General features: G+C 47.9%; 3 protein-coding genes and 1 pseudogene across 5 annotated transcripts; 3 read left to right on the top strand and 1 right to left on the bottom strand.

Annotated features, from left to right (window-relative positions):
- Positions 1–56: 56 nt before the first annotated feature.
- Positions 57–10,346, top strand: Tmem97 (transmembrane protein 97). Of its 2 annotated transcripts, XM_090350622.1 has the most exons (4): positions 57–268; positions 7,348–7,492; positions 8,928–9,085; positions 10,021–10,346. In XM_090350622.1, exons 1-4 carry the CDS (start codon positions 143–145, stop codon positions 10,057–10,059), a joined length of 468 nt encoding a protein of 155 aa, XP_090206748.1. In that variant the 5' UTR covers positions 57–142; the 3' UTR covers positions 10,060–10,346. The 2 variants fall into 2 exon arrangements, with proteins under 2 accessions (XP_090206748.1, XP_090206747.1); XM_090350621.1 differs by lacking the exon at positions 10,021–10,346 and having other exon boundaries at positions 64–268; positions 8,928–9,750.
- Positions 5,110–6,151, top strand: LOC150051583 (transmembrane protein 60-like; annotated as a pseudogene).
- On the bottom strand, positions 10,331–16,751 carry Ift20 (intraflagellar transport 20). Of its 2 annotated transcripts, XM_090350623.1 has the most exons (6): positions 16,616–16,751; positions 15,968–16,052; positions 13,423–13,551; positions 11,688–11,773; positions 11,135–11,238; positions 10,331–10,719 (listed from the first exon to the last, which is right to left on the bottom strand). In XM_090350623.1, the coding sequence occupies exons 3-6, from the start codon at positions 13,547–13,549 to the stop codon at positions 10,638–10,640; spliced, it is 399 nt and encodes a 132-aa protein (XP_090206749.1). In that variant the 5' UTR covers positions 13,550–13,551; positions 15,968–16,052; positions 16,616–16,751; the 3' UTR covers positions 10,331–10,637. The 2 variants fall into 2 exon arrangements, with proteins under 2 accessions (XP_090206749.1, XP_090206750.1); XM_090350624.1 differs by lacking the exon at positions 15,968–16,052.
- Positions 16,752–16,829: 78 nt separating this feature from the next.
- On the top strand, positions 16,830–26,988 carry Tnfaip1 (TNF alpha induced protein 1). Its single transcript, XM_090350620.1, has 7 exons — positions 16,830–17,122; positions 21,298–21,616; positions 22,204–22,373; positions 22,691–22,780; positions 22,857–22,909; positions 23,600–23,795; positions 25,581–26,988. Exons 2-7 carry the CDS (start codon positions 21,412–21,414, stop codon positions 25,815–25,817), a joined length of 951 nt encoding a protein of 316 aa, XP_090206746.1. The 5' UTR covers positions 16,830–17,122; positions 21,298–21,411; the 3' UTR covers positions 25,818–26,988.
- The last annotated feature ends 839 nt before the right edge of the window (positions 26,989–27,827 follow it).

Genomic DNA, 27,827 nt, shown 5'->3' with positions numbered 1-27,827 from the left:
CGGGGAGCCTGGCTCGCGTCTCGGCAGCCAATGGGAGCGGCCTGCGTGGCCCTCAAGGGGGCGGCGGCGGCGGCGCGACTCCGGCTGGCGGGCGGCTCGGCTCACGCGCGGTCTCGCCTCCCGGTCGCCCCACTTCCCGAAGATGGGGGTCGTCGTCCCCCGACGCTGCCTGGAGTGGCTGCTCGGCCTCTACTTCCTCTCCCACATCCCCATCACCCTGTTCATGGACCTGCAGGTGCTGCTGCCGCCCGAGCTCTACCCGGCCCAGGTGAGCGCTTTCCCGGCCCCGCCGCCCGCCTCCCTCCCGCCTTCCTCCGGCCCTCTTCGGTGCACGCTCTCGTCTGTTCGCGGGTCTCCCCGGCGCTTCCGGGTGTGGGGGCCGCACCCTGCGCGCGCGCGTGTCGGCGCCCGGGGCTCCGGTGCGGGGTCTGGTTTCCCGCCGGGGTCTTGGGCTTTCAGGTACCAGCCCGGCCCCACAGCCAAGCTCCCGAGCACCGGGTCTCGCCAGAGCCTTCCTGGAGACGGGAGCTTGTGCGAGGCCGCGGCCTGGCCGGCGGAGGGTGTTCGTGAGCCACTCGGAACCGCCGTTTCAGTTTACAGTGATTTAGAACTTAGGGGACGCGTACTACAGGTTAGCCTCCACGGTTATTCTGCCGTGGCGTCCTGCCTGCTGGGATTAGAGGGGAGCAGCACCGTTCCCAGCTAGATCTTGTACTCTGCATGAGGGAATTTTCCTGTCTGCAGGTCTGTGCTTCTCTAATGGTCAAACTGTGGGTAAAGCTGGCTTGTCAACCTACAAATTTTGCCCTTTCTAAAAGTATCATTTAAAAGTGGTTTTTTGTTTTTGTTTTTTGCCAGTCCTGGGCTTGAGCTCAGGGCCTGAGCACTGTCCTTGGACTTTCTCAAGGCTAGAGCTCTACCACTTGAGCCTCAGCACCACTTCCGGCTTTTTTCTATGTATGTGGTACCGAGGAACCCGGGTCTTCATGCATGCTAGGCAAGCATTTTAACCACTAGGCCAAACTCCCGGCCCCTTAAATGTGTTTTCTTTGCAAAGCTCTTAAGTCCATGAACTCTCAGGGGTGTTTGCGGGTACCTTGGGTTTCCTGTGTTCCCTGTGTACATCTCCTCTTTGCTTCTAGAATCAAGCATAGCAGAGCCAAACCTCTGGCCTCCATCTCCATGGGAAAAGTGTAGGAATGCATGGAAAGGGCACTGGGCTGCAGTCCTGTAATCCTAACTACTCAGGACGCTGAGTTCCTAGACCAAAGTTTGAACAAGCCTGTGGCAGGGAAAACTCTGAAACTCTCTTGTCCAATTAGTCACTAAAAAGCCAGAAGTGAAGCTGTGGCTCAAGTGACAGCACTCAGGCCTGGAGTTCAAATTCCAGTACTGGAGGGAGGGAGGGGAGAAATGTGTGGGGATGGGGGATGGAGAAGAAAAGACTGGTATCTGGACAAGTCTGTGCTCTGTTGACTCACCTTTGGTTAAATTATAAACTCAATGCCCTGAGTTCCATCCTAAGCCACGCACATACACACACACAGGTGTGACTGCATACACTTGAACTGTAGTCCTTGATCTGACAAGCTATCACAAAAAAGGGGTGTGGCCAGGCACGGTAGCTCACTCCAGTAATCCAAGCTACTCAGGATTTCGGGTCAAAGCCAGCCCTGGCACTAAAGGCCGTGAGACTCTTATCGCCAATTAACTACTAGAATACCGGGATAAGGCGACAACACCCAGGCCCAGAGTTCAAGCCCCTTGACTGACCAAAAATAAAAGGGGGAGAGGGGATGATGGCGATGGCTCAATCCTGTAGTCTTGGCTACTGAGGCAGAGATCCAGAGATGAAGATTTGAAGTCATCCCAGGCAGGAAAGTCCATCAGACTCCTCTCCAGTGAACCACCGAAAAGGCCAGAAGAGATCTGTAGCTCAAAGAAGTGTTCCTTGGCTTGTTCTCACGTCACTTTAGTCTCCGGTTATCACACACTGCCACCTTCTCTTCTGTAGTAAAATCTCCCACCTCTTCCCTCTTTCATTATTACTTGATACATCTGCACTTTTCACCAAATAATTTGTCAGAGCTCCTAGTCATTAAGTCATTACTTTCTTTGGGACCCATTATTTCACCAACCATACTGAATCACATGGTATGTTCTCTCTCCAAAGAGGGTGTCACATCGCTGCACTAACAGCTCCTAAACAAAAGGAAAGTATTACTAATTGCCTCTGTAGTTTTTACAATCTCTGTAGCCAGCAAACCTCACGAAGGCAGGCCATTCACCATTTCTGGATGCTCATAAGTCACTTCAGTTCTTCATAAATTAGATTGTTATTCCACATTGCCATCCTTTCTCTCATTTACTCAACTTACAAAACTAGAACTGAAATGTTCTCATATCACAAAGTCCCCGTGTAAACATACATATTCAAGAAGATAAGTTTCTCTCCCTCTAGAGTTGAGGCTATAGCCCACTTGTAGCTCACCTAGCTATTAAAGGCCCTGGATTTGATCCCAGAACACTCAGGAAAAAAAAAAAAAAATCCTCAGCTGCTGAGAACCTGTGGCTCACACCTGTAGCCCTAGCTACTTACGTAGCTGAAATCAGGATTGTAGTTTGAAGCCAGCTTTGGAAGGAAAGTCTAAGATTCTCACCTCTAGTTAACTATTAAAAAGCTGAAAGTGGCTGTGGCTCAAGTGGTAGAATGCTATACCCTTTTTGTTTTCAGTGTAATGGAAAAAAGGACAAGTGCAGGATCTAACCAGAAATTCATGCACATGTGCATGTGTGCATATATTGATGGTGATGACAGTGTGGGAACATGCTGTCTTTGAAGGCTGGTGATACTGTTCACAGGGTATGTGTGAACGCTTGAACATTGCTGCCCTTCACTTAGGGAATCTGGTTTTCTTCCTGAAAATTAGTTTTTCCTGGAAGTGAAAAAGCACTGTGGGAAATCACAATACTAGGTGGGGTGAATTTTTTCTTTGCCAGTCCTGGGGCTTGCACTCAGGGTCTGAGCTCTGTCCTTGGACTTTTTTTTTTTTTTTTTGCCAGTCCTGGGCCTGAGCACTGTCCTTGGATTTTTCTCAAGGCTAGAGCTCTACCACTTGAGCCTTAGCACCACTTCCGGCTTTTTCTAAGTATGTGGTACCGAGGAATCGAACCCGGGTCTTCGTGCATGCTAGGCAAGCACTCTACCACCAGGCCAAACTCCCGGCCCCTCCTTGGACTTTCTTGAGGCTAGAACTCTACCACTTAAGTATAACACCATTTCCAGCTTTTATCTGTGTATATGGTACCGATGAATTGAACCCAGATCTTCATGCATGCTAGGCAAGCACTCTACCACTAGGCCAAACTCCCAGCCTGGGTGGGTTGAAATTTCTAAGATTAAATTTTTTTCTTGGTTTGCATTGAATCATTTGGGAAAGCTCTGGTTACACAACAGTAAAATAATTGTTGTGCACAGACTGAAACGGAGAGAACAGGAAGCTTTTTAAAAATCATTTGCAGCTGGATAAACTGCTTCTGTTAAAATAAGGAAAGACAGGTAGGCATCTAGGCTTGCAGTCTATCCCTGGTGTAAATTAGAGAAGTGCAAACCCTGGCTTAGAAAACCAGGTGTGGGGACCTGGAGTTTGGCCTAGTGGTTAAAGTGCTTGCCTAGCATGCATGAAGACCCAGGTTCGATTCCTCGGTACCACATACATAGAAAAAAAAAAAGCTGGAAGTGGTGCTGAGGCTCAAGTGGTAGAGCTCTAGCCTTGAGAAAAAAAGTCCAAGGACAGTGCTCAGGCCCTGAGCTCAAGCCCAGGACTGGCAAAAAAAAAAAAAAAAGAAAACCAGGTGTGGTCAGGGACCGGTGGCTCATGTCTGTAATCCTAGCTACTTAGGAGTCTGAGATCTGAGGATTGTGTTTCAGAACAGCCTGGACATACAAGTCCATGAGACTCTTACCTCCAGTTAACCACCAGAATACTGGAAGTGGCACTGTGGCTCAAGTGGTAGAGTGCTAGCCTTGAGCTGAAGAGCTCAGGGACAGCAGCGCCCTTGCCCAAAGTTCAAGCCCCACAGCCAAAAAATAGATAAAGGCCAAGTGTGCAGGTGACAGCTTGAGTCAACTGTTGGGCATAAATGGAGGGAGCAGGGGACTTCAGTAGTGAGAGACTAAACATTTTTCAGGTATTATATTCATATGCAGTATTGTATATTGGGTGATTATATGTGCTACTTCTCAAAGACTGCATGTGTTAACTCACTGTATCTTACCAGCAGCAAGCTAAGCACTATAGACAAGGAAGCAAGTGTAGTGACTTGAAAGGCCTGCCCCGGCTCCTATGCTCCTTGTCACTCTTCAGAAACATCAGTATTTCTCTTCCACTTACCTGCTTGGGCCCCATCCCAACACAACACCAGCTCACTGCTAAATGACCTCAGCCACTGGATCCGATGTAGGAAATTGGGTTGGTTTGAGGTTTTTATTGTTGCTGTTATTACCCAGCAGTCCTTAGACATGGCAGGGCTATACGGATCTACCTGGATTTAGGAAATAGCTGGATCTGATTGTTTACAAGTCTAAAAAAGGAAATGCAAATGGACCAGAATGCCTTTTGTTTGTTCCAGAGGTGAGGTTTGAACTCAGGGCCTACGCACTGTCCCTAAGCTCAAGGCTCACACTCCTCCTCCACTTGAGCCACGACTCTACTTGATGTTCTGGCAATAACTTGGAGATGAGTCTCATAGACTTTACTGATGCGGCTGGCTTTGAAACACAATCCTGAGATCTCAACCTCCTGAGTAGCTAGGATTACAGGCCACCAGCACCTAGTTTAGAGTGCCTTTTAAATTCCTTTCTGCTTTTTAAATACGTCGTTTCTTCTAGTCCTTTCAAAAGTCTAAAACCAGAACTGTCACAGGTTGAAGAGGCGAACTGAGGCTTAATTATGTGAGGGAGTCTGGACTTCATTGGGGTGGAGACAGGCAAAGATCCAAGCCAGTGAAGGTCCTTACCCCATGGCCCTTGCTGCTCTCCGGCAAGCCAGTGTGACTAGGGTATTTTTTTCAATTTGGGCCCTGACGCAGCCTCTTTAAACTGTTTAAATGAGAATGTCTGGCTCAAGAGTTCCACTCACCCGGCTTTTCACTTTACTCTTCTTGATCATGTTGGTGTTAAAACTGGATGAGAAGGCACCTTGGAACCGGTTCCTTGTATTTACTCCAGTCTAGATACTTGATAGTATCCTTGTTGTGCTGTGAAAATGGCTGGGTGATAAAAGTCTGGTTTTGACTCTTGGGGAAAAAGCCTAGTACCTTTTTGCAATGTTATTTTCATTAACTTTCTGCCTGGCACTCTGTGCTAAACTGGAACGATTTACTACTGTAAATGTGTCCTATGCCTTCATTCCTTTATGGGCCTCACTGGCTTAGGCTTTAACAGATATAATGTCTTTTGGATATATTTTTTTTTTTTTATTTTTGGTGAGAGACTAGCTTCTGAAGTACTTCATGTCATTTCTCTTGCTGTTCAAAAGCTTTAAAGTGTTTGCAGTCTTTGCAAACCTCAAAAGAACTGAAGAAAAACACCAAATGTCTTTTTCCTGCTTTCATGAAACATAATTCATGTGTCATGCTAGTCAACCCAGAGCTGAATTATTCAGTATATGAGTAAATAATGCACTTACTACTCCTATGTAAAGAAAGGGTTTTTTTGTTTTTGTTTTTGTTTTCACCAGTCCTAGTGCTTGAACTGAGGGCCTGAGCACTATCCTTAGGCTTTCTCAAGGCCAGAGCTCTACCATTTGAGTCACAGCACCACTTCTGGCTTTTTTTTGTGTGTGTATGGTACTGAGGAATTGAACCAGGGTCTTCGTGATTGCTAGGCAAGCATTCTACCATTAGGACAAACTTCTAGCCCTAAAGAAATTTTTTTACTTAAAAAAAAATCTAAAGCCAAAAATTCATTAATACAAGGTGCTCATTTTACAGATCAGTAAACAGCCCTGGCTGGAGGGGGCAGAGACTTAACCTTTATGAATAGCCCCTACAGCAGTCCTCAATAAAAACGCTTAGGAGGAAACAGAGGTATCTGCACGAACTTAAACTTCACGTGGACAAATTAGAGGCCTTGCATAGTACACTGTGAGACCCTAGGCTTGACCTTCACACAAAAACAAAGCCAACAAGTTAACCTTTTAGTCAGTGAACTTGTCTGTCCAAAACTTTTATGAAATACTGTGCTAACAAATGTTGCTGTATATTTGTTTAAAGCTGTCTTTCACAGTAATGAGCCTTTTTCCTTTGGTTAAAGAGTAACAAAAAAGCTAGGGGCCAGTAGCTCATACCTGTAATCCTAGCTACTTAGGAGGCTGAGATCTGAGGATCATGGTTCAAAGCCAGCCCGGGCAGGAGAAGTCTGTGAGACTTATCTCCAGTTAAATACCACAAGACTGGAAGTGGCTCTGTGGCTCAAAGTAGTAGAACACTAGCCTTGAGCTGAGTTCCCGGCCCCGTGACCAACAAAAAATACCTGTTGATATTTTCCTTGGAGATAAACCTACTTGGGAGAGATGACTTTATTGGTCATATCCTGACGAAGTTATGTGTGTTGGGACAGTGCCACAGCCAGGAGGCTGAACGTGGATGCTAGCCTTTGATGGTAAAGGCTTTGGGTTTCTGTACAGCACAGAGCAAGCAGCCAAATGAATCTCCTGGCCCTGGCTCTGCCTGCCGAGCTCTCAACCTTTTATTTCACAGGGTTACTACAGAGGTGGGCCTAAGCTGGAACTGAGACTGCTCAGTCCCATCTCCCTTATAGTTTAGAGTAACTTGTTTTTCCACGCCTACGCTACTGCTTCTTAAAGAAAAATTCCCAGTGTGGAGTTGAGCATAATGATTGGCAGTATTGGAGTTAAAAAGTATCCAAAATTACATGGGGGTTAGATTTACCTCTCACTCCCAGCCCCCCCATCCTGAAGAGGAAACTCCTTTTTTTTTTTTTCCCCCTATTTAAAGGAATCTGGCTTTTGGAATTGTGTGTGCATTTATGAAAGAGGAAATGTCATGATGTTTTTCACATTTGCCTTTTCCTTTCAAAAAATGTTGGCAGAAATCGTTCCACAAATATCCTAAGAGCCAAATATTTGCTGCTGCTCTTGACAGTGGGTGATACCTCTAGAATCCTGAGCAAATGCCACGTGGTACAGGGAAAGGCCTGGAAGAGCTGAAAGTCACAGTGTTGATTTACAGCTAGTGAGCTTTTGTCCAGTAGCTGCCTAGCATGTATCCCACTGGAGCCAGTGGCTGAAATTAACCATGGTCATGTCTTTTTCTTTTTTCTAGTTTAGGAGTTTGATGAGCTGGTATTGTAAAGAATTCAAAGATCCCCTGCTGCAGAAGCCTCCAGTGTGGTTCAAGTCCTTTGTGTTTTGTGAACTGCTTTTTCAGCTGCCTTTCTTCCCCTTTGCAACATACGCATTTTTCAAAGGTTAGTAAATGAGGGGCTGGGAGGGTATTCTACATTTGTTCAGAAATCTTTGGGACAGTATCTCTAGGAAAGAGAGGAACTCTTGTAGTTTGCACAAGGATACCTACTTTAGGGTCTGATTAAGTAGACAGCCTCCATTATCTGAATCTCCTGAAACCTGAAGCAACTACTTTGGATGTTATATTAAACTAAAGGGATTTTTTTTCCTTTCATAGAATTACTGCTCCTCCCCCCACCCCCACCCCAGTACTAAGGTTCAAACTCAAGACCTTGCACTTGCTAACAAGCACTACTTCCCAGCCCTTTCAGCTTTATTTTTCTAATAGGCTCAGCTTTATGCCCAGGCTGGCATAAACTTCCAGTGTAGCTGGTTAGCACACCCAGCTGTTGGTGAAAGACCAGGACTTGAACTTGGTACCTGTTGTTTTGGCTCATTGGCTAGCACTGTACCAACTGAGCCATGCTTCCAACAACTATTCTTATTTTGCCAGTTCTGAAGTTTGAACTCAGGGCCTGGATACTGTCCTTGCGCTTTCTCCAGGCTAGCACCCTATCACTTGAGCCACAGCACCACTCTGGCTTCTGGATCATGTGTGCTAGACAAGCACTCTACACCTAGGCCACACTCCCAGACCGCAACAATTGTTTGTTTTTAGATCCTGGACAAACCTTTTGTCCAGGATTAGCTTCATACCACAATGCTCCTGATCTCTGCCTCCCTAATAGCTAGGGTAATAAGTCACCATGTCCACCCAGTGGTTTTCTGTGTGTTTGATAAAGAAGTGACTACACTTCTGTTCTTGGCAATAAGCTCAGATGGCTGAAAATTTTTCTCACAGGAGTGCTTCACAGACAGATTGGGTGGGATTCCCCTGCACTGCATTTTAGATCACTTTTCTTTTTTGGTGCTGGTACCAATGAATTTAGAGCTTCATACTTTCCCCTTGGCCTCTTCACTCCGCTGGCACTATACCATTTGAGTCAGGCCTATAATCCTGGCTGCTCAGGAGGCTGAGAGCTGAAGGTTGCAATTCAAAGTCAGCCTGGGCACAAAGTTCATGAGACTTATTCCAATTAACCACCAGAAAACTGGATGTGGTGCTGTGGTAGGGCACTAGCCTTAAGCTGAAGAGCACAGGCCCAGAGTCCAAGCCCCATGATCTACCAAAAAAAAAAAAAATGCAGTTTTCTGCCCTAGGGTTTTCTATCTATATTCTAACCCAAACCTTTGGTTCTTTCAGTGAGCTGAGAGTCATAGCTGTCCCATAAGTTCAGTAGTGGAACAGTTCAACTCATCCAATTTCCGACCTATTTATTCTGAGTTTCCCCTTGAGAAGGGAGGTGGTGATTCTGCTGAAGGGGGCAGGCAGGCAGGGATAGGATGGAGAATATCTCAGGCACCCTTGGAATAATGAACACCTCTTTCCTCTTCCAGGAGGCTGCAGGTGGATCCGCACCCCTGCAATCATCTACTCAGTTCACACCATGACAACTTTAATTCCAATTCTCTCGTCATTTCTACTTGAAGAGTTCTCCAAAGCCAGTGGCTTCAAAGGATTGAAACCTGAGACCCCCCGTGAACGACTGACCCTTGTATGCATCTATGCCCCCTACTTAATCATCCCCATCGTACTGCTGCTTTTCATGTTGCGGAATCCCTACTACAAGCATGAGGAGAAAAGAAAGAAAAAGTGAAAGAAACCACCCCCGGCCCCAGAGGGAAGATGCCCTTTAAACCCAGTGAAAGATAAATTGCTCTGAACCCATGTCTTCAGCATCACGCAAGCACAGAATAGCGGCAGGAGCCACATAAAACCCTCACCTTCTACCACCGGGGTGATCAGACCTATCAGCAGAGTTTGGGACAGGGGAGCCAGTGAAGGTGGTGTCAAATGCCTACATTCCCTTGTAGGAGACTAAAAACCAGAAGCACAGCCTGCCTGCCATGTTCTGTGGCTCTTGTCACACGATTTGGAATATACCCCTTACCACAGTAAGCCTCTATAGCATACATATCACCTGCTAAAAGAATAGGATGGTAAAATCCAATTATGGCTTTTAATATCCATAAAGAACTTGTTCTTGCCAGTACCTGTACCCTTGAGAGAAAAAGATGTTACGCAAAAGCTTGAAACTACCTTCTAAAAGTCATATTGTAGGTCTTTTTCAGAGATAGGCAGAGGAAATTACTGGGGTTTGAACTCAGGACCATATGTTTGCTAAGCAGGTACTTTTTGTCATTTATGTGTCCCAACATCTTTTTTGGGGGGGAGGGTAGGGGGGTAGGTCATGGAGCTTGAACTTGGTCTGGGTGCTGTCCCTACCCTGGAGCCAAGCCCCACTTCTCATTTTCTAGAGGTTAATTGGAGATGAGTCCCAAGTTCTTTTGTGCACAGGCTGGCTTTGAACTTTGATCCTCAGATCTCAGCCTCTGAGTAGCTAGGGTTACAGGTGTGAGCCACTGCATCTGGCTCTAACATCTCTCTTTAATCATTGCCTTATTTCCAAATCTGTCTTCCTGTTTTTAGAGGCCATTTGACATAATTCTCTTTATCCTGGCATCTTGAGACTCGTGTGGGAAGCACACGCCCTAGCAGGAATCTTCATCCTTCCTCAAGGGCCTGGCCATTCCAGCCAGGGACAGAGGTGTGCTGTGTGCATGCCTGATCTCCTCACTGGGGTACTCCCTACACCTGCACAGAAGGCCAACCAACCCTCACACTCAAAGACCACCGGTCCCAGCCAATCCCAGTGCTGGCTCTTCCCTGCTCAAAAGCCATATTGGTCTGACTGTTGGCACTCTCTGACTTGTGTGCATCTCGTCCAAATAAAGGGAGCTGCTGTTTGAAAACAATTTATTGCTTTTCCTTCCAAAGCTTTGTGAGTTTACAAAAAGTGGAGCAAAGTTACAGACTGCTTCATTCATACTAAGAATGCAAAAGGTGAGGCCCTGTCCTGCCTTGCCTCCAGCGGTGCTGGGTGCTGTTTAGTACCAGCTCCCAGCATGGCGTCACTGCCTGTGGAGGACTAATCCTCACACACCGTCAAGATGTACTGAGGCCATTAGTCAGGGCACTGGAATGGTACAGAGGTTTTTTGGTTGGGAAATATTTTTGCTTTCCTGCTATAAAAATGAAAATTTCAGTCATTTCTGAAAAATAAACTGGTCAATAAATTCATTTTGTTCTGCTTCTACTTTACACAAAGCTTCATATTCAACCCGATACCTGAAAAACAAAATCGTTAGAAGCCCTGAAAAGGATGAAATAAACCAGACTTATTTCTTCTAGAGGAATATAGAGGTGTACAAGATTCCAAGAAATGGTGTGTTCAAAAAAAAAAAATTGAGATAAGAAAGAGGAAAGCAGGGGGGCCAAGGACCCGTGAGATCTCCAGCCCTAAGAGCCCTTTCCTTGCAGAGAGCAAGCCAGCCAGCTGTGACCCTGGCTACTTCAGCTCATGCTCAAACTACTACAGGTCACTTGACATTGACCTATTTCCTTTTTCCTTCCCATCGTAGGTAAAAACTTGTTGAATCCCACAAGTCAGGATGGCAAGTTAGATGTTATTCCTAGGAAAGTGATAAAGGGTTAAGACACGATGATCAAGATGAAGACCTTGCTTTACATGATAACTTCTTACCTTTCCAACTGCATTTTCTTTTCTGCTATTAGTGCTTGAAGTTGCTGTTGTTGGGCTTCTCTCTGTTTTGCTATGGATTTGAGCAAGTTCCGAGCACCAATGGCCTAGGAGACAGTAATGCCAGAGACAGATGACTTCTTTACACCAGCACTGAGTCCTCAAAGTGAGAGAGCTATAAGTCAGAATCTACTGCTCCTTGAGTGCTTGGGCAGGCCACGAGTGCAAGTTCTCCCAGAACCAAGCCTGTAGGTACTCAGAGGCCTATTGGGTGGTGCTTTTTAGCCTTGTGCCCTTCAAGTAATCTGTACCATGCTAGACTTTGTTTTCCCATTTATAAGAGGAGGATAAAAGCACCTATCAGTACTTGTGTGAAGTTCCAAAGGAGTCCAGACAATATCTGGATCAGGCACTGAAGTATTCTTCCACTAGGACCATCCTCCCAGTCCGGGACCCACACTGTAAAGTGGTATTTCAGGTAAGGAGCATCTCCATCCCCCACAGCAATAGAGAACAAGGATCTCTGGCTGGGGCAGACAAGACATGCTGATCTTACCTTCATCTTCTCATTTTCTGCTTCTTTTGCAAGTTGGTCAACAAGCTCTATTAGACCACCAACTATCTTCTGAAACTGGCCAATTTCTTGTAGAGAAAGAAAATACTTCTCAATATCAGCACTCCCTTGAAGCAGTGAAACAGCAGAGATAACTACCCCTTCTAATTTGCCAGTGGCTCATGTCTAATCCTAGCTGCTCAAAGCCAGCAGGGCAGAAAAGTCTGTAAGACTCATCTCCAATTAGCCACCAGAAAAATCTGAAGTGGCACTGTGATTCAAAGTGATGGAGTGTTAACCTTGAGTGGAAGAGCTCAGGGACAGCACTTAGGCCTGACCCCATGACCCACAAAACAAAAAGGTCGGTAACTATTTTAGTTTTCCCATTTGCCTTTCTTTTTCCCTTGTATGACAGGTGTTGAACTCTAGGGCCTTACCCTCTTTTTATTTTTGCAGTACTGGACTTGAGCACAGGGACTGAGCACTGTCCTTGGACTTTCTCAAGGCCAGAGCTCTACCACTTGAGCCTCTTTTTTCTATGTATGTGGTACCAAGGAATTGAACCCGGGTCTTCTGGCCCCCCCCTTACTTATTTTTGCTCAAGGCTGGTACTCATCACTTGAGCAACAAAGTGAACCTGCAAGGTCAAGTTAACCACTGACCATATACATCAATACACTTTCTGGCTTTTTGGTGGTTGTTGGTGCCAAGAATCACTCTGATTTGTCTTCCCAGGCTGGCTTTGAACCTTGATTCTCAGAACTCAAGCTCCTGAGCAGCTAGGATTACAGACATAAGCTATCAGCATTGGGCGAAGGCTTCCGCTCTTTTCCTTTCTTTCTCTTTCTTCTTTTTTTTTTTTTTTTTTTTATTTTTTGTCAGTCCTATTGACTGAACTCAGGGCCTGGGCACTGTCTTTGGGTTTTCCTCAAGGCTAGTGCTCTGCCACTTGAGCCACAGCACCACTTCCAACTTTTTTCTATGGATGTGGTTCTGAGGAATCGAACCAGGGCCTGAGCATGCTAGGCAAGCACTCTACCACTAGGCCAAACTCCCGGCCCCAGACTCCCACTCTTGATCTGAACCTAGAGATGGCTGCCACCACAGGAGCTGGACCAGGCATACATGGTCAGAAGTGGTACGAAGTGCAAAGTGCAGTTCACAGACTTGTGTTTCAGAACAAATTGCTGCTTCGGATTTCAGTCCGTACTGGGGTAAAGTGAGTAAAAGGCTCACAAAAGTTCAACATCCAGTTTCCCATTCACCACTGTCTGTCCCTGGTATCAGAATGCTATTTTACTATCTGGTTGCATACAGTAAGCTATCGGCCACAACACTGCAGAGACATCCCTTACTCCATCTACTAAATCCAGCTCTGTCCTCTGCACAGACATGATTTCAGTAGGTCTGCTGAGCCTACAAGAAGTCAAACCAATACATAATTCATTTCCTTCTCCCAACCTCTGGGCCATGAATTACTTTTTCTTAGAACAAGAACTCACAGATAGCATATCTAAAAATACCTTCCCCTCTTCATACCAAGATTTGGCTTGGCTAGGGCTCAGTGTGGACTATACGGAGAGCCTGAAAGAAGGCGTGTAGGAGAGTGTGTGACACATGGGTACTTAGAGGCCAAGATCAGTGTCTAGGATGCCTCTGCTCCATTCTGCCAGGACCCTGAGCTGCAGTCAGGTGGGATACAACTGAATAACTTAGAGCAATTCTCCCAAATACTCACTATCCACAAAATCCTTGCACTCTTCCTTGAGCTCGATGGTCTGCTGGGTAACCTCTGGGTCCAACACCCGCAGCTTGTTCAGCTCATCAAAGTGCAGCCCCGCTTCCCCCAGGATGTCCTTGGCCATAGCTGCAAAGAAACCAGCCACAATTAGGTTCCAGAGATCCAAGGAAATGTCTGCCCCTCACCCAGCCCTTGCCTGTCCCCAGACACCAGTGCCAAAGGCTTCCCTTTCCCTCAGCCTCACCTGTGTCCCTTCCAGGTCCCCTAGAGAAGCTGAGGAGGAGTCATGAGATGTGTCATAGGAGCAAGGGGCAGGAAAGAATAAAGTCCAGCTGCTTGTCACAGGCATCATTCATTCAACATACATTTCTTGAGTGCCAACTACATGCCTGCACTGACAGATGCTAGGTACAAAGATGGACTGGATGTAACATGGTGCTTGCCCCGCAGGAGCACACAATTTAGCTGGAAGAAGACAGACAGGCAAGCTGAGAAGTTACACTGCTCAGTGCTTTCACAGAAACGTTCCAAAGAATAGGAAGAAAACAGACATGTCAACTAAGCCATAAGCTATTTACGTATGCCTATTTATATACTCAGGACACAGAAAGGTTTTTCCAATGCAGGTACCAGAACAACACAAAAAACAAATAATTTAAAAATAAATGAAAAAGAAAAACAAGAAACAAATGGAGCTGGGTGCTGGTGGCTCAGGCCTGTAATCCTAGCTACTCAGGAGGCTTACATCTGAGGATTGAAGTTCAAAGCCCAGGTAGGCAAGTCAATGAGACTCTTATTTCCAACTAACCATCAGAAAACCGAAAGTGGCGATGTGGCTCAAAGTGGTAGAGCAAAGGGACATCGACCAGACCCAAAGTTTGAGCCCTACAACCAACTAAAAAACACACAAATGAAAAACTAAGTGGACTAAAAATTAAGGTTAAAAAATAATCAACAAATAAGAATGTTACCCAAACAAGCAGTGACTCATGCCTATAATCCTAGAATGCTCGCTACTCAGGAGCCTGAAGTCTGAAGATCAAAGTCTGAAGCCAGACAAGGTAGACAATTATAAGAGACTCAACTCTAATTAATCAACAAAAAGCAGAATAGGCATAGTTCAAATGGTTTATGTGCCAGCCCAAAGTAGAAAGATTTTATGAGATGCCATAAGTTCAAGCCCCAGTACAAAGAGGGGGGGTGGGAGGGAGGGAGGTCCAGTTTCAAAGCCAGCAAAAGCAGGAAAGTCCATGAGACTCTTATCTCCAATTAACCACCAAAAAACTGGAAGTGAAGGTGTGGCTTGAGTGGCAGCACACTAACCTTAAGTGAAACAACTAAAGGATAGCACCCAGGCCCTGAATTCAAGCCCCTGGACTGACAGGAAAAGAAAGAGGTGGGTGGGGCAGTGGGGCTGAGGATACAGTTTAGCAGAAGAGTATCTACCTAGCATGCACTGAGGCTCTGGGTTCAATTCCGAGCACTGAAAGTGGGGGGGGGGAGGAAAGACCCCCCTCTGTTGACAAGACCTCTGATTTTCAAGAAGACAAAAACTGACATATCCAAATGTTGATATCTAAATTTAGACATTTTGTGATCCAACTAATGTGCCTATGGGATTTCAGGGGAATCCACTGAAGTGAGCTACCACCTTTCTTTTGCAACACTTTAATTATCCAAAGTATCCTTATAATTTAGTTGTTAAAAAAAGGAACTATCTCAAGAAGCTAGAGATAATGAGGAGGATGAAAACTGTTAGAAGTGGATTGCTTGTGATTATGAAAATAAGCCAGTGAAACCCACTGAAATTCTTTTGTGAAGAGGGGGCAAGGAGAGAGGTGAGACTGATTGCAATATATTGTAAACAACTGTGGGAATGTAACAATGAAATCTCCTGTAGGACTAATGTAAGCTCATTTTTTAAAATGCCTTCTTTCTACCTGCTCTATTTACAGATACCAGAGTCCTACCAGGTGCTCCTGAAAAGTTCCAGTAATCTGAGGGAGCAAATAGCTACTTGCCTTCCAACTGCCTTCCTGAGTGTATTTAATAGGCAACTCAATTAAGTCCCTGCTCTGGGGACAGGGTATCAAAAGCAAAGTCTCTGACGAGGCAGCAAACAATCACAAATTGTGAGAGTAGTACGTGAAGATGCCTTAGAAGGATGCATCAAAACTCAAAAACAAGTGACACCTCTGGAAAAAGTGACACACTGAGACCTAAAGGGCATCCTAAAGTTTGCTAAGAGAAGATAGAAGGGTGACAGTATAGACAGAAGAAAAAGCATGCGGGGGGAGACCCTGAAACTAGAAGAAATGGACACATTCCAACTGAAAGGCTAGTGTGATCAAAACTAGGATCAAGAACACGAGTGGAACTGGATGCAGCCAGACAGGAGGGCCTGAGCTGGTGGACCAAAGGCTTAATTATAAAGGCCACAGCGACGGGCTTGGATTGTAAAAGGTAACAGCGACAATAACTGGCTCCGTCTGGGGTTTGGATCCCAGAGAACAAAAGGGTAGGGTCACCCCTAATTCCTCACCGTACTCCTAGTATGTGACTGGCTCGTTAATTGGCACTCAGTGAATGTTGGCAGAAGGACCGACTGACCAAGCAAATAGGAGGCTCTAGAAAGAAGCAAGTTTGCAGTTGCGTTAGCGGACAGGCTCTGCGTTACGCCACTTCGCTGGAGCTCAACGCCAGGACTCGGTAACGGACTGACTCGATGTGCAGAGCGAAGAAACGAGCCAGGCGTGGTTCCCGTGAGTCCGGCTTGGCTCCAATGAGAGTGAGATGGGAGGAGGAAGGTAAGGGGACGGGCCCCAAGCCCCACCACATCCTTCCCCTAACCCGTCTGACATGACAGCTGGTGACATCAGCTGCTGACCCGGGAGCGAACCTCCCGACGGTGAGGGGGTGCCTGGCGCTCACGCCCCGGGCCCCCCAGACCGCAGGCCCCACACACCGGCTCCACCCACGGAGCAAGGGCCGAGCACAGCCCTCCACGCAGGAGCTGCGCCGCGTTATCCCCGAGGTGGCGGGCGAGCCCGGGCGTGCCACGCCGCGGCGGCCTGCGAGCGAGCCCAGCAGCACTGGGGGCTCCGCCGGGGTCCGGTCGACCCCTCCCGAAAGCCGGAACGTCCCGCTCCCCCTCACCCCGGACTCGCCCGCGCCCCCCGACCAACTCTACCTGCCGACCCCGTAACGGCGGCACGCCGCGGTGCCCGCCGGCGCAAGCAGACGGCGTCTCAGGTAAACTGCTACCGAGGCGTCCGGACCCGCACCTGCCGCTGCCGCTGCCGCTGCCACGGCTACGGAACCCGTTTACCCCTGACGTCACTGCTCGGCTCCGGAAGAACTTATGTTAACCACTCCCAGAGCCTGCTGGGAAACAGAGTCCCGAGAGGACTACGTGACCCTGCGGACTTGGCGCCGGCCAGACCACCGGAAGTAGCTGCACACGAGGCGGGACTTCCGATGGATTCTAACCCCACCCCCTGGTCCGTGCGGGGTACACCGGGCCTTGTAGTCCCACGCTTCCCGGGAGGTCAGGGCTGGGCTGCTACTCCAGGAGGAGTCGTCCGGCGCAGGATGTGAGCTCACAGCCGGGATTGCTGGCGGACGGGCGGCCACAGGTCCAGGGGCGGTACAGAGTCCGCTCGCCACTCGGTGGGGAGGAGAGGCACCCCGGAGAACGGTGAGAGACCAGCCTGCAGAGGCCGTAGGGGAAGGAGGGGCCGGGTGCTAGGGCCAGAGCGTGGGGGAGGCGGAAGTCCCGGGCCTCCAGTCGGGGTAGCGTCGGAACTGGCGTGCAGGCGTGAGAACATCCTGCACTAGTCTCGAGAGGGGCGCGGTGTCCCTGAGTTTCTCCACGACTCGTTGCGTGGAGCCTAGGATTTCTCCCCTCTCTAGTCAAGCTCGGAGGTACCTCCGCGGTCCTGCCGCCCCTCGTGTGGGAAGGACCCCACTTCCTCCCGCCGTCGTGGTGGTTTGTCCTTTGTTCTGCTTAGGGTACCAACAGCGAAACGGGTCCGCCCCCCCGCCCCCCGCCTAACTAGCCATCCCTAAATAGCCACCCTTGAAGCCCGGAAGGAAGGGCCCTGCGGCCGTCGGTGGAAACTTCGTTCCCGCTGGAATGTCTTTCTGGGGCGTCACCTGCCACGGGATTCCTGGAACTCATTGGCCTGGGTGGAATCCGTCCTGACGTCATCCAGGAGCTCTAGACAATTGCTTTGTGGGGGGAAAAAAAGGATTAGCACCGGAATTTGTCTTTCTCCCACCGCCAATCACCTCCTTTGGCAAAAAACGGTTGTGTGCTTTCCTTGATCCTGGGTTAATTGGGACAGGCCACGAAGTACATAAGGAACTTGCTAAAACCCGTTAAAACGGTGAGTTTTAATCCTTTGAGGTGAGTAGGGGAAGAAGGTTAGAGGATCCTATCCATTCTACTGGTGCATGCCGACAGTCTCCTGACTCAAAGGAAAGTATCCAGGACAAACCTCGAGGAATTCACTTTCCTCGGCGCCCTTCCTGATCTTCCCTTCAACTTTCTTCCCAGAGACCCTTCTCAGTCTTTTCAGGGACATATTCAGACTAGCAAATTGATATGTGCTAACTAGTTAAAATGTGCATGAGGAGCCGGGATCGTGGCCTAGCGGTGGAGTGCTTGCTTAGCATGCAGGAAGACCCAGGTTTGATTCCTTGGTGCCACATACACAGAAAAAACTGGAAGTGTTGCTCAAGTGGTAGAGCACTAGCCTTGAGCAAAAAATGCCAAGGACAGTATCCAGCCCTGAGTTAAAGCCTCGGGACTGGCAAAACATAAATTAATAAAAGAAAGAAAGAAAGAGAAAAAAAAATGTGCATGGATGGGCCGGGAGTTTGGCCTAGTGATTAAAGTGCTTGCCTAGCATGCACAAAGACCTGGGTTCGATTCCTCAGTACCACATACATAGGAAAAAAAAGCCGGAAGTGGTGCTGAGGCTCAAGTGGTAGAGCTCTAGCCTTGAGAAAGTCCAAGGACAGTGCTCAGGCCCTGAGCTCAAGCCCAGGACTGGCAAAAAAAAATGTGCATGGAACCTCTAGGGGAGGACAGCAGTGAACTTGGAGAAGTAGCTACCATGTTTCTGGATTGCCCACATAAAAGATGATGCACAACCAGAAATGACCTTCATGTTTATGGGCTTTTTCTACTTTTCCTTCTGTCTTCATCACTACCATTGTGGTCCAAGACTTCATCTCTTCCCTGGAATGCTGGTGACCTTCCCACTTCCTCTCATGTCCCTTTATCATCCTTTCTCTACACAGCAGCCATAACTATCTTTGAATCATTAATCAGCTCATATTACTCCCCTGTGTAAAGTTTTCCAATCAGTTCCTCTACTATATTACAAATAAAATAAAGCCCCTCACTGTCATCTAGCACCTCCCTTCCCTTACTTCAGCATCAGTCCAGCTTCCCCCTGCTTTCTGTGTACCAGCCACCATGACCTTAGTTCTGTTCCTAAAGTCTTTTTTCCTGCCTGTAATCCTAGCTACTTAGGAAGTGGAAACCTGAAGATCAAGGTTCAAACCCAGCCCAGGCAGGCACTAAAGACCAACAGACTAGAAATCTGGAAGTGGGACTGTGGCTCCAGGGGTAGAGCAGTAGCCTTGAGCTGAAGAGCTCAGGGACAACGCCCAACCCCAGAGTTCAAGCCCCATGACCGACCAAAATAAAAAATCTTATTTAACACTGGTGTTCTTTGAACAGCTTGAAGCAAGCATAGTATCGTTGCATGGTTACCTACTGGGTAACAGTGGGTAGACTAAATGTATAAAGTAGTAACAGTTACACAGTAAGCTTACAGTGAATATTAGCTATTGTACCTTTTCATCAGCAAATTTTAGTGGTTTTTGTTTTGTTTTGTTTTGTTTTGTTTTTTTGCCAGTCCTGGGCTTGAGCTCAGGGCCTGAGCACTGTCCTTGGACTTTCTCAAGGCTAGAGCTCTACCACTTGAGCCTCAGCACCACTTCCGGCTTTTTTCTATGTATGTGGTACCGAGGAATCGAACCCGGGTCTTCGTGCATGCTAGGCAAGCACTTTAACCACTAGGCCAAACTCCCGGCCCTGTTTTGTTTTTTTTTTGCCAGTCCTGGGGCATGAACTCAGTGTCTAGGCACTGTCCTTGGACACATTTTGCTTAAGACTAGTGCTCTGCCACCTGAGCCACAACAACACTTCTGGCTTGTTCTGTGTATGTGGTACTGAGGAATTGAACCCAGGGCTTTGTGCATGCTAGGCAAGCATTCTACCACTAAGCTACGCTCCCAGCTCCTTTTTTTTTTTCTTTTAAAGACCATATCTGTCTATGTAGCCCAGTCTGGCCTCCAACCCAAGATCCCCCTGACTCAGCATACCTGCATGCTGGGGTTTCAGGAGGTTTCAGCGTACCTGCTCAGTCTAATAACTCTTTAGATAGCCAGAACATAATACAGTTGTCTACCAGTATCTGCAGAGCATTGGCTCCAGGACCCAATGATAAAATGGTATGTTTACACGCAACCTGTGCACATCCCTGTGCACTTTAAATCATGTCTGGATGGCTTATAATATGTAATGTAAATGTTTATGAAAATGGACTATGTAACCAGGCTCACACCTATAATCCTAGCTACTCGGGAAGATAAGATCTGGAGGATTACTGTTGGAAGCCAACCCAGGCAGAAAAGACTATGAGAGTCTATCTCCAAAATAACTAGCAAGAAGCAAGCCTGGAGACATGGCTCAAGTGGTAGAGTGCTAGCCTACTACCAGGCCAATAGCATGCAAGGCCCTAAATTCAAATGACCCAAAGCAAAAAGAAAAAGAAAATATACAGTGTAAATATATGAGGTGTAATATTAATGTAAATAATCATTACACTATATTGTTTAGGAGACGATTACAAGAAATGGTACATGTAGAGTGAAGTTGCAGTTTTTAAAATATTTTTCAATCTCCTGTTGCTTAAGTTCATGGATTCAGAACCTAGAAGCAACTACGTTTCATCAAAAGAGGGCTGGAAGTGGAATAAATGCCAAGGGTGACCTTGGTTTGTTTGCCTCACAACCTTAGATCTGTGAGCTTGCTAGTGTTTCCATTTTCACGTTAGTTAATCATGTTTGGATTTATCATCTGGACCTGTCTTTTTCTCCCCATTCTTACTGGGAGTGAAGAGAGGAAGAGACAGGGCTGGACTACCTCTCAGGAAAAAGCAGCAAAAATAGCCATCCTGTAGTTGTTCTGCCTTGAAAAAATGGTGACAATTTCAGGAACTTGGGGCAAGACTGATGCCAAGAAAGGGGGAAAGCCCAAGGGGAGCCCAAGTAACTCCTGCCAGGCATGCTGGCCGGCCACCTCCTGAAGCCACACTCACTTTCCTTCCCTAACCAGGCCTGGTGCAGGCTACTCCTGAGGTTGCACCCTTCAGAAAGGAAATACATCCTGTCGTCCTTCAGACTCCAGGGAAACTCCGAGGCTGGCTAGATTCCTAATAGATTGGACTGAAAGTGTGGGATCTAGAGAAACTTGTGACTATTTAGAATCTTTCTGGTGACTCCTAGGACAAGCTGTTCCTGGGATTTCTCTGACTGGGTCTAAGGATTTGTTTGTCTTCCTTGTCATTCAAAGCTGAGTCAAGTCTGGAATGGTGGGGGGGGGGGGGGGGGGAGGTGACTAAGATCACTTAGTGAGAGACTGTTCCCAGAGAGGCCTCCCTGACAAGGAGCAGCAGGAAACTGTTTCCTGCGGTCTCCTAGGGACTTAGCCTGGGCAGAACAAGGAGATAGTGTCGCCCCCTTGTTTAAGGGCTCTGTTGTGCTGACTGCTGTGTTGTCTGCCCCTGCTCACAGCACTGAGAGTATGAGGTTTTGGCCTCCATCAGCCGCTCACTTCTGACCACTTCCACCACGGCGGAGCCTTCCAAGCCTACCTCCTGCCGTGTGGTGATCTACCTGCAGCGGGAGATGTCTGGGGACACCTGTCTGTGCCCGGCCTCAGGAGCCAAGCCCAAGCTAAGTGGTTTCAAGGGAGGCGGCCTGGGCAACAAGTACGTGCAGCTCAATGTCGGTGGCTCCCTGTACTACACGACTGTGCGGGCCCTCACCCGGCACGACACCATGCTCAAGGCCATGTTCAGCGGGCGCATGGAGGTGCTGACAGACAAAGAAGGTGATGCGTGGGGGCTGGGCAGGCGGGGTGGGGTGGGGAGGGGAAGTCCTAAGGAATTAATCACAGGGCACAGCTTAGGTCTCAGATCTAGAACACAAAAACACTTCTCCACCTTTGAAATTGCCCCCAGGAGGCTGTATGTCCAGGGACAAGACCTCTACTTTTAAAATGTAGGGAAGGGGGTGAAGAGCAGTGTGACAGTCCCTTCCCTCTCTAGTCCCCCCCGGGACTCTGTGCTTTCTGTTCATGAATCTCCTTTTCTGCCACAGGCTGCCTGACTCATCAGGTGCTCTTTTTTTGGTCAATTGTGAGGCTTGAACTCGGGCCCTGGGCAGTCCCCAAGGCTATAGCTCTGCCACTTTGAACCATAGCATCACTTCCAGTTTTCTGGTGGTTAATTGGAGATAAGATTCTCATGGACTTTCCTGCCCAGACGAGCTTTGAACTACGATCCTCAGATCTCAGTCTCCTGAGTAGCTAGGATTACAGGTGTGAGCCACTGGCACCCAGCTGGTCTTTCTTATTGTTGAGGCACTCAATACTAACAGTAATTCGGGGGGTGTGTGGGGGGAAATCTGAACTCCTAGGCTGGATCCTCATAGACCGATGTGGAAAGCATTTTGGCACCATTTTGAATTACCTCCGAGATGACACCATCACCCTCCCTCAAAACCGTCAAGAAATCAAGGAATTGATGGCTGAAGCAAAATATTACCTCATTCAGGGGCTAGTGAACATGTGCCAGAGTGCCCTGCAGGTATGCAACAGAGAGGGGGTGGCAGGTTGAGTGGGAGATGAGGTTGGTGGGTGCAAATCAAGTCAGAACAGGCCCAGCCACCCAGCAGACAGGAGTTCACACTGGCAGTGTGGGCAGGCTCTGCTTCTAGTTCTCAGGCCTGCTATGTGGATTGCAGGTTTTCTGGAAATGGGGTATCTGTTGCCAAGGGCCTCATGATCTCTAATGCCTCTTACCAAGCACAGGCTAGCCATGATAGAATGGGTTGGGCGTGCCTGGCTAAGCCTGGCTAGCTAGAGATCCTACAGAAGACTCTCCGCTCTGTGTGTGTTACCCAGGACAAGAAGGGCTCCTACCAGCCTGTGTGCAACATCCCCATCATCACATCCCTGAGGGAGGAGGACAGGCTCATCGAGTCCTCCACCAAGGTATGGGGAGTGTGGAGGGCGATGGCCAGGGGCTGCCAAGACCCTAGCCCCGTCCTCACTCTCTCCTCCCTCACAGCCCGTGGTGAAGCTGCTGTACAATAGAAGCAACAACAAGTATTCCTACACCAGGTAGGGGTCCGGAGGAGGGCTTCGAGTGCAGCTAACAGGGCTGAGCAGACTGAGGGAACCTCAGACAGCAGATTCAAAGGAAGCTGCGTACCGGCAAGAGGGCAGTGTTACTAAGAGTGACAAACAGGAGTAGAGGGCAGTTGGGGCAGAGGCATTTGGAACTTGGCACAGGGTCCAGGTCGGGATACAGATAATGGAATGTAAACGAGCCCTTACCTTGTCACACATCAGGAGTGTGCCAGGTGTGTTCAGTCCTGGCCGGTGGAGGAGGGATGCTAAGAAGCCAGTGATCCCGGAGTCCTAAGCCTCTTGCAGCCTGTGGACTTGCACTAGACTGACTTCCCTTGTGACCCACAGCAGTCCATTGTACACAGGTGGATGCAGACTTCCAGTGACTCCCTGTGGGCAGGCACACGGTCAGTGTCACCCTCACAGCAACAAGGGATCACTGCCTGCTGATGCAGCAGCACAACTGCATCCCTCCGTTCTCCCCACTGTAATCGAAAGTCAATGGGATCCTTTTTCCTCATAAGCCCCCAACCTAGAGGGGCCACATACACACACACTCACACACCACCCCGCCCCAGAACCTTCCTATCAGCAGCAATGCAGGGACAGGGAGAAGAGGGCCCAGCCCCTCTTGTGGCAGTACCTCATTCCCAGGCCTGCTGGACTTCATGGGTTTTTCAGCAACTCTGATGACCACCTGCTGAAGAACATCGAGCTCTTTGACAAACTCTCCCTGCGCTTCAACGGCCGAGTACTCTTCATCAAGGACGTCATCGGTGATGAGATCTGCTGCTGGTCTTTCTATGGCCAGGGTCGGAAGCTGGCAGAGGTATGCTGTACCTCCATCGTGTACGCCACAGAGAAGAAGCAGACCAAGGTATGGAGCCTTCCTCTGACCAGAGGCCAGACACACCACAGTCAGGGAGAGGATTGGCAGGGGGTGGGGAGAGTGGGGAGAGACAGACACCGACTTTCCCACAAGGAACAAAAAAGGGCCACATACATATTCCGCATTTTTTGTGTGTGTATGGGGGTGGGGAGGTCATGGGGCTTGAACTCTGAGCCTGGGCACTGTCCCTGAGCTCTTCAGCTCAGGGCTACCACCCTATCCCTGAGCCCCAGCCCCACTTCCTGTTTTCTAATGATTAATTGGAGAGAAAGAGTCTCACAGTCTTCAGTGCCAGGGCTGGCTTTGAACCATGATCCTCAGATCTGAGCCTCCTGAGTAGGTAGGATCACAGGCCTGGCTACATATTCGGCATTCTTACCCAAACATGCTATGCTGGTACTGGCTAGGACAAAGACAGAAACAAAGAACAGACAGAAATTGTTCGTTTCTGACTGCCAAGAGAGCCCACTCACCAGCAAGAAACTTCCTGTTGCAGTGACAACAAATCGTTTGAAATTCTGTTTCTACCACTTGTCTGACATTTGCTAATGATAGATGAACCATTTAAATGTTTTCTCTTTTACAAACATGAGATGTAACAATGGAAGGAATCTTAAAGGAAGCAATGGGATACAGTGGCCATAGTTTGGGCTTTCAAATTAGAATGCTGCTCAGAAATCCTGCTGACCCTCAGAGTTCAGACTCCTGAGTAGCTAGGATTGTAGGCGTGTGCCACCATTGCGCAGTAGCAGTTCCTTTTTATTTGTGCAGTTGTTTATTGACTGTGTGTTAAGCTCTCTCCTACATGAAGTAGTTTACGTCTTTCTTGTGATGATGACAACTCAGGGTAGATATTAGTCAGGTATACTGGTATACACCCACATTCAGAAGGCACAAGCAGGAGGAATGTAAGTTTGAGGCCAGACAGGGTTACATAATAAGCTACATGATACTTGGCACATAGCTCCACCAGCCTGTGACGACTATGTCTCACAAAAACAAAACCTGGAGGCCGGGAGGTTGGCCTAGTGGTAGAGTGCAAAAAAAACAACCTGCATGACAGTTCATAACTGTAATTCTAGGTACTTAGGAGGCAGGGAGGATTGAGGTTTGAGGCCAGCCCAAACAAAGTTGGCAAGACCTCCTTTCAGTTAATTAAAAACTGAGCATGATGTTTGGTGCCCTATCATGCTAGCTACTTAGGAAGCTTCTATTAGATCATGTTTAAGCCAGTCTGAGCAAAAAGCAAGGGTCCATTTGAAAAAATAACTAAACAAAAAACATCTGGGGGCATGGTTCAAGTGGTAAAGTACCTGCCTAACAAGTACAAACCCTACATTCAAACCCCAGTACTACCAAAAAAAACATTGTCACTTTGTATATACAGAAACTGCAGCCCAGAAAGCTTAGCCCAAAGGCCTCCCAGCTAGTAAATGGTAGAGCTGTGTCTGTGCACACTAGTCATTACTCTTGTATTAGCATGAGGCATGGACAAGCTCCTAGCATCCTGTAGAGACAACAGAAATGCTTAGTCTTCCCTCATAAATGCCAAAGTGTTCCTTTTCTTTTTCAGTGGTAATGGGGTCTGAGCTGCTATGTACACATTAGACAAGTCATAGAGTATATCCCCTCATGATATACTCCTTCAGGAGACCTGCCCTCTGTCATTAACGAGCCATTGGCCTTGTGAGGTCACCAACCTTGTGGAGGTACACAGAGCCAAGGGACCCTCCTCCCCAAGATGGGACCTCAGTCTTGTCTCCTTCATTCCAGGTGGAATTCCCAGAGGCCCGAATCTATGAGGAGACACTGAACGTCCTACTCTATGAGACCCCCCGTGTCCCCGACAACTCCTTATTGGAGGCCACAAGTCGGAGTCACAGCCAGGCTTCTCCCAGTGAAGATGAGGAGACTTTTGAACTCCGGGACCGAGTGCGCCGCATCCACGTCAAGCGCTACAGTACTTACGATGACAGGCAGCTTGGCCACCAGTCTACCCATCGAGACTGACAAGCCCTGCCGTCCTGCGGAGCCCTCCAACCCCACTAGCCAACCCCTGCTGCTGCCAGCTGCAGCCAGTGCAGCATGCAAAGGTGATGGGCCCTGCCTGGGAGGTCAGAGGGCCTATCAGGGCCTCTTGCCCCAACACTTCCAGAAGGTCTTCCTTCCTGCCAACAGGAAGATGCTTCTGCTGTGGGGTGCATGGACCCACACCTTAGGTAAAAAGCCATTTTTGTGAGGAATGGCTTCACTGGGGAAGAAAGGCAGCTTCTGGTGCTATGGAGACCTACTCTTTTAACAGGAGGGGGCTTCTTCCTAAGACATTTAAGCATAGGTTTGACAAGCTTGGGTTTTAAATAGAATAGCTAATGAGTGTAGTGGTGTACACCTTTAATCCTAACTACCTGGAGGCTAAGGCAGATCAAACGTTTGATGCCAGCCTGGGTAATCTATCTAGACCCTATTTCAAAGCAAACATTTCTAGAGGGCTGGGCACATAGCTCAGTGGTAGAGAGCTTGTCTGGCATGTGTAAGTCCCTGATTCAATCTCCAGTACCATAAAAAAAAAAAAAGAAAACTAGGAAGTAGTTATTTTTGAGTCTAATGAGTGAGGGCCAGGCATTTTTGTTGCCTTCACAGGGTGCCAGAACCCTGCATAAGGCAGACCCCTCATTCTAACCCTTCTCGATGCCTTTGGGATCTATCTCTAGAGCACTTTGTACTTTTTATTCAGATTTGTATTGTGTCCTAATTAATCCATATCTTTCTCACTTTAATCCCATTTCCTGTAGAAACAGCTTGAGGGAGGGGATTAAGAAGAGGAAGTCAGCTGAAGGTGGTAGTACATACCTGTAATCTCAGTACTTGTGAGGCTGAGGTAAGGGAAGCCTAAATTTGAGGCCAATTTGAGCCGTTTAGTGAGACTTGGGAAAAAGAAAAAACAAACAACTGAACAGCTTTAGCTTTGCCAGTCTTGGCCAGCCAGCCCAAAGGGCACCAAGGAAGAAAAGGTGCCTAGGTTGGGACTTGAGGTCTTCATAGTATCTTGTGAAAAGACCCCACCCGACATGTTAGGGCCACATCACATCACTGACTCCTTACATCTAACAGAGTTCTTTTTGACTCTTGTCCTTGGTCCTAAGACAATGCCCTTATATACTGTAAAGCCAAAAGCTATCATGAGGGGGGGTGGGGGGGCAGAACTCCTTTGGAGCAGAAATAAAATCCACAGCAGGAAGGCAGCAGAGCCCAAGCATTGCACATTGCCAGCCTGTATGCCCATCAGCTGAGGGCAGCAAACTGCGATCCTTGAGAGCCCAGCAGGCCCTGCATAGGTAGCTCACCCCTGGTATCCATGTCCTCATGGAGGAGGTGGTTCTGCATGTGGCAAGTGTATAAATGCAGTGATGGGAGGCCTTTCTTATTCTTCCTTTTGGGTCACTTAGCCTGGAGATGCCAAGGACCAGACAAGGGGTGACTTTCTCCTCAGGACTTTGGTTTTCATCCCCTTGTTTGGCTTGGCCCTCTGAAGCAGCTTATCTGAATTATTTCCCAAGGAATGCTATGAGGGAGGGCATGGATGGTGTCTGCTGGACCGAGCATCAAGGAGCATACAGTGCCTGCTCCCTCAGGGAGGAGTATAGGTGATCAGGCTCATCCCTGTTGACTACTGAGGATCACCAAGTGTCTATACAGAGCTGACTGCTAGAAAATGCCAGACCCAAAGTTGGGCACTCATGTACCTGTCAAAATACATGGAACAGGGGCAATAGGATTTAATCAGGCATTCTGTGTTAAGTCACAGTCTTGAATGTATAAATAGCTCTAAGACTCAGACCAGACACCTTAATGATCAGCTACTAATTCTTCCAGCCCTCACTGGAATGAAGACAATCCATTTCTTGCACAAATCCAATCTGGCTTTCCCACAGAGACTGGAATGCTTCAGCCTAAAAGCCACCAGCCTATTTTCTCAGCTGTTCTCATGAAGCCCTTTAGCTCCTCACTGAGGTATTTCCG

Source organism: Megascapheus bottae, chromosome 17, assembly GCF_031878675.1.
Source record: "Megascapheus bottae isolate mThoBot1 chromosome 17, mThoBot2.hap1, whole genome shotgun sequence".
Classification (NCBI taxonomy): Eukaryota; Metazoa; Chordata; class Mammalia; order Rodentia; family Geomyidae; genus Megascapheus; species Megascapheus bottae.
The sequence above is the reverse complement of the archived record's forward strand: the minus strand, read 5'-3'. Positions and strand labels throughout refer to the sequence as shown.